We start from the raw sequence: 21,326 nt of genomic DNA on the forward strand, positions 1-21,326 counted from the left end.
GTGCCTTTACTTCACAGCATGCAATACTCTCACACCAATAGTTTTTCCAATACAAAGGAATTTTAAGCCTTCTCAACAACTTAAAAACATATGCAACCTGTACCCATAGACTGCCAAGTATATAGCCCACTACTGGGGGAAAAAAATAAACAAACCTCTATGTCTCTACATATTATTTCAAATGTAAATGGCAAGAAAATATGGTCCTTCAAAGGTATAACATATTAATCTTGAGTTTCTAAGTAGATGTTGACACATAGGTCCTTTCAGTTCAGCCGGTCATTGAACTTTAGACATGGAAGACACCACAGCAATTACCCAGGCCATGCTCATCATTTCACAGATGTGAATATTACAGCCTAGGAAGCTGGCCCAAGGTCACAAAGCTAGAGATCCAGGATCTCTAAAATTACAGCCAACGCTCCCTTCACTATACTAATCTGCTCCCATCTGGATACATTTTAATATCTTTCCACATACCGAGTTCACCTCTCTAGTAACATTTCCTTCTATTATTTCCCTTTACTAAAATAAATTTTAGAAGAATGGGTATTATAACCTCCTTTTTTCCAATCTCCAGGGATTTTTACTGCTTTTCTCAAAAATTAATGTCAGCAGCTCTAAATCATGTATTTCAACTTTAAGATGCAGTCCACCAAACCCTCATATTAGGAATACTTAAGGATTTATTTGCCATTCTACTTTTTATTCATTCATCAGAAATGCTACTCACCACAGTTAACTGATTATTATTTTTAAAAACGTGAAAAGGCCACTGGGGAGACCCTTAAAATTACTTAGGGGCTTTTAAATTTTCCCGACACTAAGAAGCTCCAGGTAACTTGATGTCTAGGTTGTACCTGCTACCCAGCACATTCCTATCTCCTGCTACTGTGACAGGCTTCATCTACTGTCACTTCTCACCATCACCAATGAGTCTGCTTGTGTCCAGTGTTTCTTAAAAGCATGTTGTAATGACATACTTATTCTCATCTGTTTCAAAATGGAGATAACAGTAGGTATATGAGGGTACTGATGTAATTTATACCTGACCCCATCTTTTTTTGTCTAGAGAACATCTTCTTGAAATTCATTGAATTTATCTAGTCTTCTTGAAATCCATTTAATTCTACCTTCTGAACAGGTATTTCCTAAAAAGCACCTTAAGCTTATATCAGTTTTCTAAAATTAACACTCTTTTCTTTTTAATCTTTCTCCCATTACTTAGGAAACTGAATTAGTTGTAATTTCATAGTAATTTCCACCAAAATTTACAACCTCCTGGATATTCAGCTGCTATTCCTAACCAAAAATACCACCTCCTCTAGATTATTATTACTATTAACATAATGATTCTCATTAAGACTCAAAGGCATCAAACTATAATAAACTATTATGAGGTAGTTCAAAATCTATTCAACCTCAATTTCAAATAAAATTAAATTTCTAATATGAAACTGTTTTTAAACAGTTGGGCCAATTATGAAAAGCTAAAGATTAAGTGTGCCTTTTAATGAGAAGTTTAGATTAGGGGAGAAATCTTTGAAATTTAGACAAAGCAGTCAGAAAATAAAAAGACGATTAACATGCCTGCAATGGGTCACAGAACAGCAACTACAACATTAAATAAGATGTTTATCTTACAAAGAGAATGCATTAAGATTTTTTTTTAAATGAGCAAAAATAAGAAGAATTTCATTCCTTCACATAGAAAGTCTCTGTATCATACACAAAGATCAAATAAAATTCTACATTAAGAGATACAACAAGGGAAAAGGTTAACAAAAGGCAAGAAGAACATTCCAGTCCTCCCCCACTTAACAGAACACTGACCATTATGTCGGCAATACCCCAGTGTCACCCCTATGTTCCATTTAGTTTCATGTAAGTGTCCATTGCACCTACCTTTCTTCTCTGAGAGATGTTGAGGGCACCAAAGTCATTAAACAAGGATGAAGCAGGTGAAGTTAGAGGATCTGGAAGGTAAGTTACATAAGTTTCCACACAGGCAACTCAGGAAACCTACAAATCTAATAGATGTTTAACCCAAATGCTTATAAATAATAATAAAAATCATATTCCACAATATCAAACTCAATGCTCACACACAGAGGGTATTCAAATATTTTCTGACGGAAGGAAACACAAACGAGGATACTTCACTCAGCCAATATTCAGTACACATTTATTCAGCAACTATACAAATCAGGATGTATCTATTTGCTCAGAACCAAAAGAAAAATAAAATTTTGAAAAAAAAAAAGTAATCTTAACCATGTTATTAGCAATGTGTTTATGAAGGAAGTCTACCTGTAGTCTGTGTTCTTGAGACCAAGTCATAAGAAATATAAAAGGGGGAGTGGTGAGGGGAAGGTAGTCAAGTAGTCAAACATAACTGAGAGACAGGGCTTGGATTTTAACATTCAGGCAAGGCCTCAAAACCATCTACCCTGCAGAGTATTCCATATTAAGTATTATCACCACATTTTTGACAGTCATACTAAAAAGATAAGGCAAATTAAGTTTTTAAAGATGGGGCTATTGAATGTTTCAAAATACTAACATGAAATTCAAAGATTTTAAAGGTTCAAAGTTCCATTACTCTGTGGCCAGAAGTTATAAACAAAAGTATGTCTCTAAATTGTTTCTCACTTAACAAATCAGAATGAGTTTCTGAAAAGGAATGCATGATATGCACCCAAACATTTTTAACTTCATTTCTGAGCTTTAGTTCATCTTAATGTTTCTCATTAAACTATCTGTGAAATCCTAAAAAAATACAGTAAATTTTCTCATTTAAAGCAGACTTAAATCTCTCTATAATGCAGTACATAAAACTGCTGCTGTATTTCTCTGGCTTCTTGTGTCTGGATTTTCATGATCTAGTCCTTCATTAGAATTAACACTAATTTAATATAATTAATAATGCAAAGAGAAAGAAGTTAATAAAATATTAAGACACAAGATTTTTATGTAATTATACATTCAAACTCTTAAAAATAGGTATTATTCGTACCTTTGATAGTATAAAGGACCAAGTCAGCATATAAACTCTATGGGAACACCAAAAATACTATAATGCTACATGTACATCTGTTTCTAATAATTCAATATTAAAACGCTGTTACTTTTTCCTACAGTGAAAGAAAGTTGAAATTTCCAAGTAGTGAGAGAGACTTGATACACATACATAAAATGTCTATCTCAAGAACAATCAACATGCAAATTCTTATTATTATTATAAATAACTGTTTGCACCAATACTCAATTGTAACATACTTTTTAAAAAAACATTCCTCAACATTTATTTGTAAAATAGGATACAGAAAGATACAGAAGAAACATTTAGTTTTGAATTAAGATACAAAAAGGAAATTCTGTATCAAAAGTCTTAAAAATGTCCATAACCTTAGAACAGTAATTTCATGTCTAACAATATTTCCAAAAGAAATAACTCAAAATATGAACAGATTCATACACATAGTTCAATATTGGAGTGTAATCTTTAAAAAAAACAGAAACAAAGTAAATTATGAAAATAAACAATAGGATTCAATTTACAATGATGGAGAAACATTCAGCTATAACTTAAAAGTATATTTAATGTGATCTTAAGTATTATTATGTATATACTTGAGTGTATTTTATGTGTGTTTATATATATATATATATCCAAATTTTAACAGTTACCTCTGAGTGTGAAGATAATAGATCATTTCTATTTTCTTCCTTATATCTATAATTTTCAAAATCTCTATCGTGGACATATTGTTTTTAGAGTCAGAAATACACATACCTATAAGAGAAAAAGGGATCGAGTCTTACCGTGGCCTGGGTATGGCTTGGCACTGTCATTCAGAAGGCTTGGGGAGCTGCTACTATTAGTCATTCTCTGAAAATTAAAATATATATACATAATATCACTGAAGAATGCAGAATTAAGAATATCCAACCAATTAGGTTTAGACTGACCCTCTTTGCATCTACCCCTCCAACCCATTGTTCACGTCAGTGACACTCACCTTCCTAAAATGCTGCTGCATGGATTACAATCACCTAGGCAGAAACTTATTTTACTCATTAGCCAGGTATTTAAAACCAAAGTCACAGAACCATTTTGAACTGCACTCCCATAACTTACTAGCCTGAGCAAGACACATAACTCTACTCAGTTTCCTTCTTCGTAAGTATCCATCTGGGGGGTGTGAATGACAGAGTCAATAAACACTTTCTGCTACTCTCTCTCAATACGTATTATCCTTCAAGCACCTGATAGATGCTATGAAATTAGGCTCATCTCTGTTCTCTGAACATGTCCCACCCTTCCTTAACACACTCCATGGCCTCTATGGTCTCACGATCCTGAAAGGACTTCATCCCAACACACACAGGAGGGAAACTAGCCTCTTTCTAACCATCCTCTACACACTTCAACTCCACCCTTGAAAGCTCACCTGACTTCCAACCTACAGGAGGTGGCTTACCTGTATCCCTCTGACCTCAATCACCTCCTAAAAGTCCACCTCCCACTCACCAAATGTGAGGACAAAGGAAGACTCTAGAGGTCTCCATCCCCAAAACACACCTCAGTGTCCAGGGCCATGAGAATTCACACCAACAATACCTGCATCACAGGATACTTTGTCTCCACAGGGCTTCCAAATCCATTGACTCCGATAAAGCTGGTGCTGAAATAGGAATCTGTGAGACTCGTATCAGTTAAAGCACCTCCATCCATTCCAGGAACTGAAAGAGAAGGAAAATTCAAGTATTTAAATTATTTAAAAGCACAAAAGGTTGATGTAGTTTCTCTGTTTCCAAATAAGTTTTGGGAACTTATAATCAAGTCTCAAATCTCTGTCACACTTGTTTTTATTTACTTGTTCATAACTTGAATCAAACAAAACTGGCTCAACTCTAAAAATTTGTTAAACAATGCTCAAGTTGAATAACGTTTTCCACAGAGATAGTTATTTTTATATTGTTACCTGAGAGCCACTAAGCACAACATGAAGAAACAAATCACACTTGCATTTATTTCTACTTTTCTCATCAAGTTTTCTTTCTTTAACTTGCAAGAAAACAGAAGAATGGAAACTACTGCAATTTCTCCTGTGAATCTTCATATACTTAACAGGACAAGTTTCCCAGGACTGTTTCTCATAACACATTTTATGACACAGACCAGCAGTTTCACGTTAACTTAGTCAGGAAACCAACTCAACAGTGGTTGCAATGGGACAGAGCTGAGGACAACAGACAAGCTGTCTGTCAATTCTGAGGTTGAATAATACGGAATCACTGTAACTACTAAAATAATCCATCACATATCAACAAAGTGATGAACAATACATTTTAGATCTTATTTCTTGGTAAGTACAGTTGATCACTGAACCACACAGCTTTGAACTGTCTGGGCCAATTATGAAAGTGCAAATCGCTCAGCTGTGTCCAACTCTTTGCAATTCCTTGGACTATACATCCAATTCTCTAGGCCAGAATACTGGAGTGGATAGCTGTTCCCTTCTCCAGGGGATCTTCTCAACCCAGGGACAAAACTCAGGTCTCCTGCATTGCAGGAGGATTCTTTACCAGCTGAACCATCAGGGAATACACAGACTTTTTTTCGATAAATATATTGGAAAAATGTTTGGAGATTTATGACAGTTTGGAAAATTTGCAGGCGAACCACACAGACTAAAGATATAAAAGAAAATGAAAAAAAGGCATGTCATGAATGCATAGAATATATGCAGATATAGATATTAGCCTATCCTTACATAGGCATAAAGTAAGTGATAGTTAACATAAAATTAACGTTTCATTTTCTCACTTTTATAACTTTACTTTCAAGGAATTACAGTACCATATAGTATGCCTCTCTCCTAATTGGAGAAGTTATTATAGGTGACACACCAACCTATCATCAGAGGTTGTTTTTCTTTAAAGGTAACATTTCTAATACTATAGTGAACATGACTACAAAATTTGAAATGCTACACAAATTTTACAACTCTTTAATTAGTGCACATGCTAGGCTACTGTGAAGCAATCATATTCCTGACACTAAACCACCGGAAAGCAATCCCACTGCTGCCACTTCACACCTGTAAATAACTATGAATTCCTTTTTCACATTACCTTTTCATTTTGATGTCCAGTGTTAGTAAAACACAGGATACCTACAGATTTTGTATCCTATTAAGACAGCAGTGATGAAGGTACAGACAGAAAATGACTTATCTTGTAAACATACAGTGCAAACTTCCTATGTCAATCAGTACAGTACAGAACTGAAAATGTATTTTCTCTTCCTTATGATTCTCTTAATAGTGTTTTATCTTCTCTAAGCTTACTTTATTGTAAGATTACAGTATAAACTACATGTAACATAGAAAAATTTTCAGTTTGTTGTGACCACACAGTCAAAGGCTTTGGCATAGTCAATAAAGCAAATGTTTTTCTGGAACTCTCTTGCTTTTTCAACGATCCAGCGGATGTTGGCAATTTGATCTCTGGTTCCTCTGCCTTTTCTAAAACCAGCTTGAATATCTGGAAGCTCACAGTTCACGTACTGTTGAAGCCTGGCTTGGAGAATTTTGAGCATTTCTTTGCTAGCACGTGAGATGAGTGCAATCGTACGGTTAGTTTGAATTCTTTGGCGTTGCCCTTCTTCGGGATTGGAATGAAAACAGATCTTTTCCAGTCCTGTGGCCACTGCTGAGTTTTCCAAATTTGCTGTCATATTGAGTGCAGCACTTTGACAGTATCATCTTTTAGGATGTGAAATAGCTCAACTGGAATTCCATCACCTCCACTAGCTTTGTTCATAGTGATGCTTCCTAAGGCCCACTTGACTTTGCATTCCAGGATGGATCTAGGTGAGTGATCACACCATTGTAGTTATCTGGGTCATGAAGATCTTTTCTGTACAGTTCTTCTGTGTATTCTTGCCACCTTTTCTTAATATCTTCTGCTTCTGTTAGGTCCATACCATTTCTGTCCTTTATTGAGCTCATCTTTACAGGAAATGTCCCCTTGGTATCTCTAATTTTCTTGAAGAGATCTCTAGTCTTTCCCATTCTATTGTTTTCCTCTATTTCTTTGCATTGATCACTGAGGAAGGCTTTCTTATCTCTCCTTGCTATTCTTTGGAACTCTGCATTCAAATGGGTGTATCTTTTCTCCTTTGCCTTTAGCTTCTTTTCTCAGCTACTTGTAAGGCTTCATCAGACAACCATTTTGCCTTTTTGTATTTCTTTTTCTTGAAGGTGGTCTTGATCTCAGTCTCATACAATGTCACGAACCTCCATCCATAGTTCATCAGGCACTCTGTCTATCAGATCTAATCCCCTGAATCTATTTCTCACTTCCACTGTATAATCATAAGGGATTTGATTCAGGTCATACCTGAATGGTCTAGTGATTTTCCCTACTTTCTTCAATTTAAGTCTGAATTTGGCAATAAGGAATTCATGATCTGAGCCACAGTCAGCTCCAGGTCTTCTTTTTACTGACTATATAGAGCTTCTCCATCTTTGGCTGCAAAGAATACAATCGATCTGATTTCAGTATTGACCATCTGGTGATGTCCATGTGTAGAGTCTTCTCTTGTGTTGTTGGGAAAGGGTGTTTGCTATGACCAGTGCGTTGTCTTGGCAAAACTCTGTTAGCCTTTGCCCTGCTTCGTTTTGTACTTCAAGGCCAAATTTGCCTGTTACTCAAAGTATCTCTTGACTTCCTACGTTGGCATTCCAGTCCCCTATAATGAAAAGGACATCTTTTTTGGGTGTCAGTTCTAGAAGGTCTTGTAGGTCTTCATAGAACCGTTCAACTTCAGCTTCTTTGGCGTTACTGGTCGGGGCATAGACTTGGATTACTGCGATATTGAATGGTTTGCGTTGGAAACGAACAGAGATCATTCTGTCGTTTTTGAGATTGCATCCAAGTACTGCATTTCGGACTCTTTTGTTGACCATGATGGCTACTCCATTTCTTCTTAGAGATTCTTGCCCACAGTAGTAGATATAATGGTCATCTGAGTTAAATTCACCCATTCCAGTCCACTTTAGCTCACTGATTCCTAAAATGTCGACATTCACTCTTGCCATCTCCTGTTTGAACACTTCCAATCTGCCTTGATTCATGGACATAACATTTCAGGTTCCTATGCAATATTGCTCTTTACAACATTGGACTCTACTTCCATCACCTGCCACATCCACAACTGGGTGTTGTTTTTGCTTTGGCTCCATCTCTTCATTCTTTCTGGAGTTATTCTCTTTTCTTCTATTCTATTCACTCTTCTCCAGTAGCATATTGGGCACGTACCGATCTGGGGAGTTCATCTTTCAGTGTCATACCTTTTTGCCTTTTCATACTGTTCATGGGGTTCTCAAGGTAAGAATACTGAAGTGGTTTGCCATTCCCTTCTCCAGTGGACCACATTTTGTCAGAACTCTCCGCCATGACCTGTCCATCTTGGGAGGCCCTACACGGTATGGCTCATAGTTTCACTGAGCTAGACAAGGCTGCAGTCCATGTGTTCAGATTGGTCAGTTTTCTGTGATTGTGGTTTTCATTCTGTCTGCCCTCTGATGGAGAAGGCTAAAGAGGCTTATGGAAGCTTCCTGAAGGGAGAGACTGACTGAGGGGGAAACTGGGTCTTGTTCTGATGGGCGGGGACATGTTCAGTAAATCTTTAATCCAATTTTCTGTTGATGGGTGGGGCTGTGTTCCCTCCCTGTTGCTTGACCTGAGGCCAAACTATGGTGGAGGTGCACTCAGTGCCCCTGAACCTGAAGCAGGCCACTGCCAATCCATGCCTCCACCGGAGACTCCTGGACACTCATGGGCAAGTCTGGGTCAGTCCCTCGTGGGATCACTACTCCTTTTTCCTGGGTCCTGGTACGCACAAGGTTTTGTTTGTGGCCTCCAAGAGTCTGTTTCCTCAGTCCTGTGTAAGTTCTGGTGGTTCTATGGTGGGGTTAATGGCAACTTCCTGCAAAGGGCTTATGCCATACCCAGCTCTGCTGCACCCAGAGCCCCTGCGGCAGGCCACTGCTGACCCATACCTCCACAGGAGACACTCAGACACATTTCTAGCTCATTGTCTGTGGGTTGGGCATGAAGTTTTGTGCCGTGCCCAGGTCTGAGCAGCTCAGGCCCAGGTGCTTGGCGAGGGCACTGTCCCAGGTGGGCCATGCATCTTAATCACCTCCTGAGTCCCGACTGCTCAGTTTCCTGGGTGTGCCGCAAGAGCACTGTCTCAGGTATGCCGTTTGTCTCCTCTGGAGAGCTGATCTCAGGCTGCAACCCTTCTGGCAGATGTCAACCACCCAGGATCACAGGAAGATGTGGTTAGCAGCTGGGAGCCTGCTCACTGTTGGTGGAAGATGCTGTCTCTGGGGCTGAGATTGTAGCAGCCCCTTGCCTTCTGGCTCTAGCTGTTGCAAGCCTGCTTCTCTGCCTCTGGGCAGGGAGGGGCCGGTATGCAGCTCTCCTTTGGCATCTCCTTTGGTATGCAGCTCAATCCTTTGTTCTTTGAGAGGGCCATGCTGTGGAAAATTCTTAAAAAGATGGGAATACCTGACCACCTGATCTGCCTCCTGAGATATCTGTAGCCAGGTAAAGAAGCAACAGTTAGAACTGGACATGCAACAACAGGAGTACTTCAAGGCTCTGTATGGTCACCATGCTTACTTAACTTATATGCAGAGTACATCATGCAAAATGTCGGGCTGGATAAAGCACAAGCTGGAATCAAGATTGCCGGGAGAAATATCAATAACCTCAGATACGCAGATGACACCACCCCTATGGCAGAAAGCGAAGAAGAACTAAAGAGCCTCTTGATGAAAGTGAAAGAGAAGAGTGAAAAAGTTGGCTTAAAACTCAACTTTCAGGAAATGAAGATCATGGCATCTGGTCCCATCACTTCATGGCAAACGGATGGGGAAACGATGGAAACAGTGAGAGACTATTTTGGGGAGCTCCAAAATCACTGCAGATGGTGAATGCAGCCATGAAATTAAAAGACACTTGCTCCTTGGAAGAAAAGCTATGACCAACATCAGTCAGTCAGTCAGTTCAGCCGCTCAGTCATGTCCAATTCTTTGTGACCCCATGGACTACAGCACACCAGGCCTCCCTGTCCATCACCAACTCCCGGAGTTTACTCAAACTCATGTCCATTGAGTTGGTGATGCCATCCAACCATCTCATCCTCTGTCGTCCCCTTCTCCTCCTGCCCTCAATCTTCCCCAGCATCAGGGTCTTTTCAAATGAGTCAATTCTTCGCATCAGGTGGCCAAAGTATTGGGGAGTTTCAGCTTCAACATCAGTCCTTCCAATGAATATTCAGGACTGATTTCCTTTAGGATGGACTGGTTGGATCTCCTTGCAGTCCAAGAGACTCTCAAGAGTCTTCTCCAACACCACAGTTCAAAAGCATCAATTCTTTGGTGTTCAGCTTTCTTTACAGTCCAACTCTCACATCCATACATGACCACTGGAAAAACCATAGCCTTGACTAGATGGACCCTTTTTGGGAAAGTAATGTCTCTGCTTTTTAATATGCTGTCTAGGTTGGTCATAACTTTCCTTCCAAGGAGCAGGCGTCCTTTAATTTCATGACTGCAGTCACCATATGCAGTGGTTTTAGAGCCCATAGAACAAGTTTGGCCTTCCACAGAACAAGTTTTAAAGAAAAAAAAAGAGCCCAGCTGAAAATACTGAGTGGTTCTCCTCTGCCAACAAGGACCTCACAGACAGGTGCTGGCAATGCTTATCCCAAGGGATGAAATCCAAACTTCTTAGTCGATATTAAAAAGCCCTCAACATTCTGTTCTCAACCTATCATTATAGTATTTCCTAAAAGTTCTGGGTCTGAATCTCAGTTCTGCCACTTACTAGCCACAATGTCTCGGGCAAAATGCTTATAAACTGGATATTACACCATGACTTGTAAAATGAGACTCATACTATCTACCTGGCAAACTTTAATGAAACGTTACGGAAAAAAATGAAAAGTATCTTAAAAAAAATGAAAAATATCTTAAAAGTTCTTGTAAAACTCCTGATGGTTGCAACTCTATAAATTTACTAAGAAAAAATGAATTGTACATCTACAATGGGTGAATTTTACAGTAGGTAAATTATATTTTGATAAACCTCCTTTTTAAAACCCATGGAGGAAACTGGGATTATTCAATAAATGGATTTAAGACAATTGTGTATCCATCAGGGAAAAAACACAGATATTTCCAAACTATCAAAGATTATAATGTAAAAGTATACATTCTACTATAAAACAGTCTTACAATAATTTTAACATTACTGAACTCTCTTTTCCAGTCAAACCATTAAACTCACTATATTTTGAAGGTCTACAGTTCACAATTGGGCTTCCCAGGTGGCACTAGTGGTAAAGAATCCACCTGCAATGCAGGAGATGTAAGAGACATCGGTTTGACCCCTGGGTCGGGAAGATCCCCTGGAGGAGGGCAAGGCAACCCACTCCAGTATTCTTGCCTGGGAAATCCCATGGACAGAGGAGCCTGGTGGGCTACAGCGCACAGGACTGCAAAGAGTCGAAGACAACTGAAGTGACTTGGCACACACAGTCCACAACAAGGAGTACCACCAATTCCAGCATACATACAGCCCAAGCCCTAGAATCTTCAAGACCCAGGTACAATGGAAAAAAAAAATGCTTGAAGTTAGTCACTGTGTTTTTTTTTTTTATGCATAGACTCTTAAAGAGAAAGAAGATAATGAGCAACATAAAAACGTTCCATTTATTAAGCCAAATGGTGAGCAGAATAGTCATTGATTTTTATTATTCTTTATATCTTACATGTATTGTAAATGTTCTTTCATATGCATTACAGTTATTAGCTAAAAGTAAAAACATTTCCGATGACTGGGTCACTTCCTTGCTATCCATAATTTTTATCTTATACTTCTGATTATACCCTTGATTATACAGGTGCTGAAAGCATTTTAAAAATATTTTTAATAACGTGAGAAAGTATTCATCATATTATATAAAAAATTCAGGATACTGAATTGTATTCAGAGAAGAACCTCAACACACACACTACATATCCACTCCACAGATCTGAGACACCACAGTCACTGTGTTCTAATCCAAGTTTTACCGCTCACTAGCTGAATGACCTTAAGCAAAACCTACTAAAATTCATTTCTTCATCTGAAAGAAAAGCAATCACATCTCACTCACGGGGCTGTGAAAGGCCCTCAAGTGAAGTAGAGTGCCTAGCACCCTACCTCAAAGGTAATCATAAATCTTACTTCCCTCTTTCCTCATCTCTAGAATGCATTCCCCTATTATTCCAAGCTGTTAAAACTCCACCTTTTAAGATACTGTTTATATCACTCATGTGACCAAAAAAAAGAAATGCTTTGATCCTTCATTGCTGTCTTCAACCACTAACACATTTAATTTATCTGTAAACTGAGATTAGGAACTATTCCTGATATTTTTCTGGCATTCCCTACTCCTATTAGCACACTTACATAAACACTCATATACAAATAAGCCCTTCTTAAAAGTAGGTATTCTTAAAAGTTGATAAACAATACAACAGATTTTCACACCCAACTTCTATAAAACACCCCATGCAAATGGTATTTCTGCCTCCATTTTTCTGATGGGGCAGTGAGACTCAGAGACACTAGATGACAGCACAGTGGATGCAGGCCCAGTAAACAGAGGCTCCTCCAGCCACTCAGCAGACAGTCACACCATCCTTCGCCCTACCGCACCATGGAATGAGCACAGACTAAGCAAACGCAGGTGCCCGTGAGGTCTGTTGCAGCCAGCTGCCAATTACTCATCCTTGAAAGTTTATTTAATCTAAGTCTTAGTTTCCTCCTCTGTAAAACAGAAATGGTAACATCTACTTTCCAAGGTTTTATGAGAATAAAAGACCTGGAAGTTTGTATCTCTTGACTACCTTCCCCTACCCTCCTGGATCCCTGCCTCTGGCAACCACCAATCTCTTCTTCATTGTTGTCTATGCCTTAGGGTTGTTTTTTTGTTTTTTTTTAAGATTCCACATGAAAGTGAGATGGTACTATATTTGCCTACATTTTTTTTTTAATGTAACAAGTTTGAACCAGATTACTGAAGACTCCTATGTTCCTTAAATATGCGTCTGTTACACTTTGTGTTAATTTATGTATAAGCATACATAGTATATTAAGATGTAACAGCTTAGTACCATCCCTTGTAAAAGACCATAAACAATCTAAATAGCCACTGAAAAGAACAGTACAATCATACAAGGGAATTATTACACAGTCACTATAAAGCGTAAGGTAAATCTCTATGTGTAGATGTGAAACAAACTAGAAGATAAGCAGTTTGGTGAAAAAATTCAAAGTGCATTAGCCTTCCACGTGTGAGCAGTATGTACTAGAGATAGGGAAATACAAAGATACATAATAAATTGAAAAGAGTGACTGTCTTTTGGAGAGGGATCAAGGAACTAGGGAAGAAGGAAGACTATTTTTCACTGTGTATCCTTTTGCGCCATTTAAACTTTTAACCTGTGCGTGTGCCTGTGACTCTTTGTGACCCCATGGGCTGAAGCCCACCAGGCTTCCCCGTTCATGTAGCACATCTTTACTTTCCAAAGCAAGATATTGTTCCTAGATTTAAAAAGCTGCAATTTTCAACGTTAAAAATACAATTAAAAACTAGTTTTAGAAAAATGGGTACAATATCTTTACTTTTTTAAAGAAAAAGATACCAAAGGACATCAAAGAAGGAAGTAGTTTTACCAGAAGAGGGCCATTATCCACAGGCCGATTAACTCAGCCAAGATAAGAGAACATGTCCTTCCCTAAGCTGAAGCTTCTGAAAGGTCAAAGATTTTTAAAGCTATTGGGAATGAATGAGGATGAATTCTAAAAATTGATCATAAAATAATTTGTTTCCTAGAACATAAACATTTAGAAAAACACAAACATTTTATACCTGAAGTAATTTTAAACATCATGTACTCCATACCCCATTCTCATATTCTATAGACAAAGAAATATATTTCTACATGGACTAAATTACTAGCCTAAGATCAAAGTTACTTTAAGACAGAGTACTAAAAAAAAAACAAAACCAAACCTAATTCTCTGGACCCCCAGTCCAACAGTAATTCCTATACAATGAAAGGAGGAGCAAATACTGTATGCATGAATTTGTTGACAACTATATGACAACAAGCTTCCCAGGTGGCTCAATGGTAAAGAATCCACCTGCCAATGCAGGAGACGTGCATTTGATCCCTGGGTCAAGAAGATCCCCTGGAGGAGGAAATAGCAACCCACTCCAGTGTTCTTGCCTGGGAAATCCCACAGACAGAAGACCATGGCAGGCTACACCCCATGGGTCATGAAGAGTCAGACACGACTGAGCAACTGGAGCACACACTGATTGCATATGACAACAGTGCATAAAACAAGAATTTTATCACATTCCTTTGTATACCTTCAGCTCATAAACTACTTTATGAAAACAGAATATAAAGTTTATATGGAAAAACAAATGTAAGAAATACTGCTACAAAACTTGAGTGTGTATATGTATGCCCATGCTATGGACTTAACTGTCTCCCCCTAAATTCTCATAATGAAACCTTAACCCGTAATGTGAGTGCATGTGGAGATAGGGCCCTTAGGAGTAGTTAAGGTTACACACAAAACTAATAATAATGATTAACCCTGGGCAATGAGATCAGTTTAACTTTATACACTGCTGTTCCAGTGAAAATTTTTACCAAAAAAATTTATTAAAAACTAAATAAATTCAACCCTAAAATAAATAAATTTCTAAAATATTTCTAGGTACCATAAACATTCATACCTTTGTACACAAAAGCAGATATGCCTACAGAAAAGCAAACAACAACAACAAAAAGATGCGGCAGTGGAAGCATGGAATCCTAACCACTGGGCAACCAGGGAATTCCCTATAGAACATTCCTGAAATGACAAAATTATAGAAATGGAGGGCAAATTAGTGGTTGCCAGGGATTTGAAGCAAGGTGACAAAAAGGCCTCTTGAGGGTGACAGAGCTGCTCCATGTCCTGACTGTGCTGGCAGGTATAAAAACATACACACGATAAAACTCCACAGAACTAAATACACACATGTGTACACACACGCACAAATAAGACTCAGAAAATCTTGAAAAAAGTTAAGTGGATTGTGTCAATCAGTGTGGCTGTGACACTCACTGCACTATAGTTCTACAAGGTGTTGCCGCTGGGGAAATGGGGATGGGACAGCAGGCTCTTTCTGTATTATTTCTTACAACTGCATGTGACTCTACAATTATCTCAAAATAGAAAGTTAATTTAAAAAGAGAAAAACACTATAAAAGGACAAAAATAGATGTTTTGGCCATCATTTAGCTTCTTACAGAGTCATTTCAAATGCACTTTCATGGAAAGAAGTGTTTACTCACTAACTGAATCTGAGACATTAGTACAACCCTCTCTGAGTACTCCTCATAAAGCTCTAAGCTTTCCTCTTAAAACTTCTCAAGATCTAATTTTATCTTATACACATACCTGTATTCCCCACTAGAATGTAACCTCCACAGGACAGACTTTTGTTTCATTCAATGTTGTATTCCTATCACCCTGATCAAAACTTGCCACTTTGCGAGCACCATATTAAAGGAGTGAAATCAATTATAAAGTCTCTTGTTATCTACTTTGTGTATTGTCAAATAAAAATGTGTTAATCTATACCAGCTCTCCTAATGGCAAATTCCCAGTACTCACTCCTCTGTGAGCTGATTCAGGTTTGTGGGGTGAAAAGTATAATTCTGGCTTAAACAAAAACAGTCTTGCCATACACTCCAAAGTTTGCCTATCAACTTCAAGTTATCCCCTGCTTTCTGCCATGTGGACAGACAGCCACGGTTCAATAATCTGTAGCTATTTTACTGGTCTTGAAAACATACTCTCAAAAACTGGGAGGTAAAGAAATGTACAGGCTAACTAAACTTATTACTAATATTCAATTAACAGTAGCAACTAACCCTGACCCCTCCCTATGTGCCAGACATTGCTCTGATACTGTTATATTCAAGCCCGTCACAACTTTGAATTAGGTACTACTATTACCTCCACGTTTTAAAATGAGAAAAGCAGAGGATTAAAGGTTAAAAACTCAAGATCACAAAGTTAGTAGACAGGAGAGCCACGTCCATCTTAGATGTGCCTTATGCCAGAGCCTTCACTACTAACTAAATTAGCAGAACTTAAAATAAGTCTATTTTGATAAAATAAATCTATTGGGTTTCAAATAAAGTAACATATATAAAATACAAATACTGATACAATAGTTGAGCTGCTAAAAACTGAGCATCTTGAAGATGAAAAGTCTAGCTGGCTGAAAATACTAGAATCACATCATTAAAAGGTCAAGAATCAGCAACTCAATTAAACCACCAAATCAAACCACACTGAACCTTTAGAAGATTCGAAGTCCAAAAGAAATACGAAATGTCTAACACTTTAAAAAAGAATAATAAATAAACTGCTATTTCCCAACAATCTTGAATGCCAGAATATGTTCACTACCATACTGCCAGGTCAACAAAAGAGCTGGAAGTGTAATACTTCTGTACAGGTAAAAAGTAAGCAACAAATGAAAGTACAGTTACGAGACTGAAACACCACTGCAACTAAGCATACTAAAAAAAAGCCTTTCTGCTTCAGTTTTCCAATGCTTGCAAAATAAGGATAAAATTTCCTCTTCCATTTACCTCTCAAGTTTTCACACAATCTGAAACACTACCAAAACAATTCAACTACTAAAACAAGAGTCAAAAACTCAAAGGCCAAGAGGAGCCAGGCATATAAGTTACCCAGTTAGTAATAAGGCAAAAATGGAGTCTTGCCCAGCCAACACACCCAATTACAATATAGAAAAGAGTTGCCCTTCAAAGAAAGTTGGAAATCTGTAGTTTACTGTTAAACCTGATTTTTTAAATGCTGTCAACTAATTCAGTTACAATCCAAACACATGCAAATTAAAAACATCAAATTATATCAAATTTTAGGCACCAAAATGGCTAAAATTAAAAGATGGAGAATATCAAGTGCTGGGGAGAACATGAAGCAACTTGAAACAACTTGAACTCTCATACTCTGCTAGAGGGAATGTAAATATGATACAATCTCTTCAGAAAACTGTCTGAAGTCATCTACTTAGAGCTGAACATATGCATGTCCTATTACAAGTCTGAAATTCCACTCCTAACATAAATTCATAGACTTGAACCAAAAAACATGTTCAAAAATGTTCAAAACAGTGCTCTTCTTATTAAACAAAAATTGGAAACGTTCTATCGCCCACTAACAGCAAAATGAGAATATAAAATGAGGTACATTCATATAATGTGTAACACCAGGCAAGAATGAGACTAAGAGGCTGCTCCTACATAATTGATCTAACAAATATTCTTTAAGAAAAGAGGCCCACAATGTTCTTATAGAGCTCAAAAAAAAGCATGAAAAAGTGAAAAATGAATCGACAATGTAGTGGGTGAAGTCAGTGGTTACCTCTGGGAAAGGACAGTGACTGGCAGAGGGTAGGAAGAGCAGGACTTCTGCAGGTCCTGATTGAGTTCTATTTCCTGATCTGAGTACTGTTATGAGTTGTTTTCATCTTGTGAAAATTCCAAAATTTATGGTCTGTATCCTGTTCCATAGGTGTGTACACTTCAACAAAAACTTTAAAACACACATACACGCACAGCCCCAAGATACCCAAGGAGCCCAGCAAAGTATTTCTACAGGTGGACCCGGCTTATCAGAGCAGATCTGTCTGACATTCCAGCTAAAGAAATAGTCTACATTCTTACACCTAAAGAAGAGCTAAGAAAAAAAAGTACAAGCAATATAAAACTGTGTCAGTGACTCTACCTGCTCAAGTCAACAACTAACAAAATTTAAATTTCTCCTAATAACGACACCTGTCAGAATGTGTCCTCCCTTTTAATTGCCTCATTACCAAATCAAGTGTCTCATAAAATAAGAGTATAATACAGCTAAACATAGAAAGTAGATCAAAAATCAAACAATAAAGTGTAAAAAATTCAACGTGAGCATTAAATCACCAACACAATCCTGTTCCCTGATTCCTGAACAACCTAACTTGACTGGCCACTCACTGATAGGAGACAAATTTTATCTCACCCAAAGGAGTCACAATCTAGACCACTGCTGAGTTACCAAGAAGCCTACCGCCGACAAGAGGAGCCTTGGGCTGCACCCAGTTGAATTAAAGGAAGTCCCACAGAATCCAACTATATAACGCAACTACTTAATCAAGTAACTGTTAAATGACTCAACGTTGACTTCAAAATGCCTTCCCAGCACTGAAAGCCTGTCCTCTCAAGAACCTATCTCCCCAACATGTTTGGATCCTGAGATACGAAATGGTACCCACCTTTTGAGTCATTGCTAGTATTTCTCCTCCATCTCCAACCTCACCTGTTTACAGCCTGTCCTAACTTTCATGTCCCAAATCTACCACATCTGTGTAATAGAAAATCCTAGAAATACCACATATTAAATTGAATACCCCCATTTTTTTTAACATGCCTCTTCCTGTAGGTAACAAAACCACTGTTCAGTTTCACTGCTTACTAATCAAACATAACGAATTAACCTGAGCCACAACTCAATATATCCAGCAAACTTACCTAGAAAATGCAAAGTTGCTGCTCCAACGTGATAAAATTCCACCAATAAAGTAACCATTCTGACAAAACATTTTGTTACAAATTATTCTTCTTAGCATATCACCCTCACCAAATACATCTGCACTACAGTCAGACCCATCAGAGCAAAAGACGTAATCTTTAAAACACACTAACACATACACCCATCTCTAGGAAGACACTTAATAATCCTCACAGAGCAAATAACTGCTAAAGCATCAAGCCAAATACTCAAGACCATTATAGTTAAAAAAAGAAAAAAGTTCTGACATCCAAGTTAAGCAGCCTATCAAATGAGTTTCAAATCTAGTAACTTTTTAGAATTCCCAAGGAAGTAGGATTTTCCCACTTGATTTAGAAATGCTCAATACACTCAGAAACAAGGGAAAACTTGACACACCCCTACTTTTCAAGGGCAACCTTTTGTAAACCAGATTACACTTTTAGACTTATTGTTAGAACTGCACACTCCACTCACTAACGACGAACAAGTTACAAGGTAACAGATAATGACAAGTGAAAAAAGGCCCGCTGCCCTAAGAGAGCCGAATTCGAGGGTTCAGTCGCACACAAATGTGCGCGGCTCATGGCGTGGCACTTTTCCGAAGCTCCAAGCTGAGGGTTCGCTGGATACAAAGTAGTAGAAGACAAGAAATACATCTCCGGACACCCTGAAGACTCCCGCCAGCTTTCAAGAAAACTGCGGAAATGCAAGTTTGAGTGAAATCCCGACTCAGACCACACGCGAGAGACGGCTGCTTGTCGGTTCGCTCCCGATTCCTTAGAAAGCATTTCCTGCCTGGAAAACCTCTCCCCCAGAAGCCTTGCACACACACACAGAAAGAAAAAAAAAAACTTTTTCCGCTCTTCCAACCCACTCCTGGAAGCCGCGGAGCCCGCCCCGACCGGCACACACCCACCGGGGGAGCCCTCCGCTCGGCCCGGGGCGCGCGCGCGCACACATACACACACACACACACACTCACAGGTGCCGGCAAACCCGGCCCCTTTCCACACACCCCGGAAGCGACACCCCCATCTCTCGCACGCCGCGGCCCATCCCCCGTCCTCCCCGCCCCCACCCACACCCCCGCCCCCCCAAAAGTCCACCGCCCCCCGTTCCCGGGGAGCTGGCCGAGGGCTGTGGGGAGGGGAAGCAGGAAGACGGAAGGAGGCCCCAGGCCCCGGGCCTAGGCCTCTTGGAGCGCTGAGGGAGGCGAAAGCTGAGGGGAGAGGGGGGACCCCGCGGGCCGGGCTCCGGCGCCCCCCTTCCCCCGCCGCCCCGGAGCCCCCCACCCCCCGGGCCACACTTACTTGCCAGCCGCGGCCCGTCGAGGACCCCGCTGCTGCCGCCTCCGCCTCCGCCGGCTCCGGGCCCGGGGCCCCCCAGGTCCGGCTTCTTGGGCCCCGCGGGCGGCCCGGCTCCCCCGGCCGGGACCGCTCCGGGCGGGAAGCCGGCCCCGGGCGCGCCCGCCAGAGCCAGGGGGACGCTGTTGCTATGGAGGCCGAGGCCCGGCGCGGCCCCGGCGGCCGGGTCCTCATGCAGGAACTGACACTCCTCCCCGTAGAAGCACGTCTTATCCTTGGCGTAGTAGCGGCAATACTTCAGCTTCACCCCCGCCGCCGCGGCCGCCGCCACCCCGCCGGGGACGCCCCCGACCCCCGGCGGGGCCACAGGCACCACCGCCGCGGCCGCCGCCAGCGAGGAGGACGCGGAGGAGGCGGCGGCCGAGGGGGGCGGGAGGCCGCCGCCACTGTTCATGGCAACGCCGCAGCCTCGTCTTCCGCCACCGCCACCATAGACCGGGGAGGGAGGGACGGCGCTGCCGGGGGGCCGGAGAAAAGCCCGGGCGGGCGGGTCTGTCCCGCTGCGGGAGCCGGAGCCGCCCGGGGAGGGGGGGAGGGGAGGGGAGAGGGGAGGGAAGAGGGGGCAGGAGGGAGGGGCGGGGAGGGGGAGAGTCGGGAGTCTCTCTCACTCACTCTCGCCTTCTCTTTTCTTAAAGGAGCCGCGCGCGGGACGACGGGGTGGGCGCGCGGGCCCTCTGACAGGGACTTAGAGGGCGCGGACTCGGGGAGTAGGGGGAGGGGAGGGGGCGCGGTGGCGGCAGCGAACGGGTGGTGAGGACGAAGGGGCCGGTTTATTTTTAAATTCTGCCTCCACTCGATCTCTCGCGCTCTGGTTCCTCCGAGTTGTTTATTCCCTTTTCCTCTTCCTGAGACGGCCGTCGCCGCTGCGCCTGCGCGCCGGGGCGCGGGGGCTTGTGGGTAGCGGGAGCGCCAGCGGGGGAGGGGGAAGCTTGGTAGGGCGTCGGTTGGACGGGCGGGCTGCTGGCCGCGCTTCTCCGACGCCGATTCGTCTGGGGGAGCGTGCTCACCAGGCGATAGGCCTTCCCGCTTTCGTTTGTCCTCTTATTTGTAAAGCCAGAGCGTCATTTCTTAATTGAAACGACGAAATTTACGGAATGTGATGATCATTTCTTAGGTGCGGGGGCGCACCTGAGGCCGGAGCCCAAGCCCCGGCTCTGCTGGGAGAGGAGCTCCGTCCGTTCGTCGCGCTTCCGC

At 40.9% G+C, this 21,326-nt stretch overlaps 1 protein-coding gene across 21 annotated transcripts in view; it reads right to left on the minus strand.

Moving 5' to 3' along the window:
• Positions 1-20,942, minus strand: part of PAN3 (poly(A) specific ribonuclease subunit PAN3) — a 123,194-nt gene extending 102,252 nt beyond the window's left edge. For 17 of the 21 annotated variants that reach the window (XR_014071097.1, XR_014071094.1, XR_014071095.1 and 14 more), the window contains exons 1-4: positions 20,079-20,942; positions 4,625-4,746; positions 3,826-3,892; positions 1,906-1,976 (exon numbers count right to left, since the gene is read on the minus strand). Coding sequence is in view for 16 of the 21 variants with exons in the window: in XM_081549359.1 (XP_081405485.1) it covers positions 1,906-1,976; positions 3,826-3,892; positions 4,625-4,746; positions 20,079-20,526 (708 nt within the window). In the remaining 5 variants the exon portion in view is untranslated. Of the gene's footprint in view, positions 1-1,905; positions 1,977-3,825; positions 3,893-4,624; positions 4,747-17,601; positions 19,788-20,078 lie in introns of those variants that run through there. The other 4 variants (XM_081549368.1, XM_081549367.1, XM_081549364.1 and 1 more) reach the window with 2 other exon arrangements.
• Between the last annotated feature and the right edge of the window lie 384 nt (positions 20,943-21,326).

The sequence above is a fragment of the Giraffa tippelskirchi genome, chromosome 12 (genome assembly GCF_054371585.1).
Source record: "Giraffa tippelskirchi isolate mGirTip1 chromosome 12, T2T-mGirTip1v1.2.pri, whole genome shotgun sequence".
NCBI lineage: Eukaryota > Metazoa > Chordata > Mammalia > Artiodactyla > Giraffidae > Giraffa > Giraffa tippelskirchi.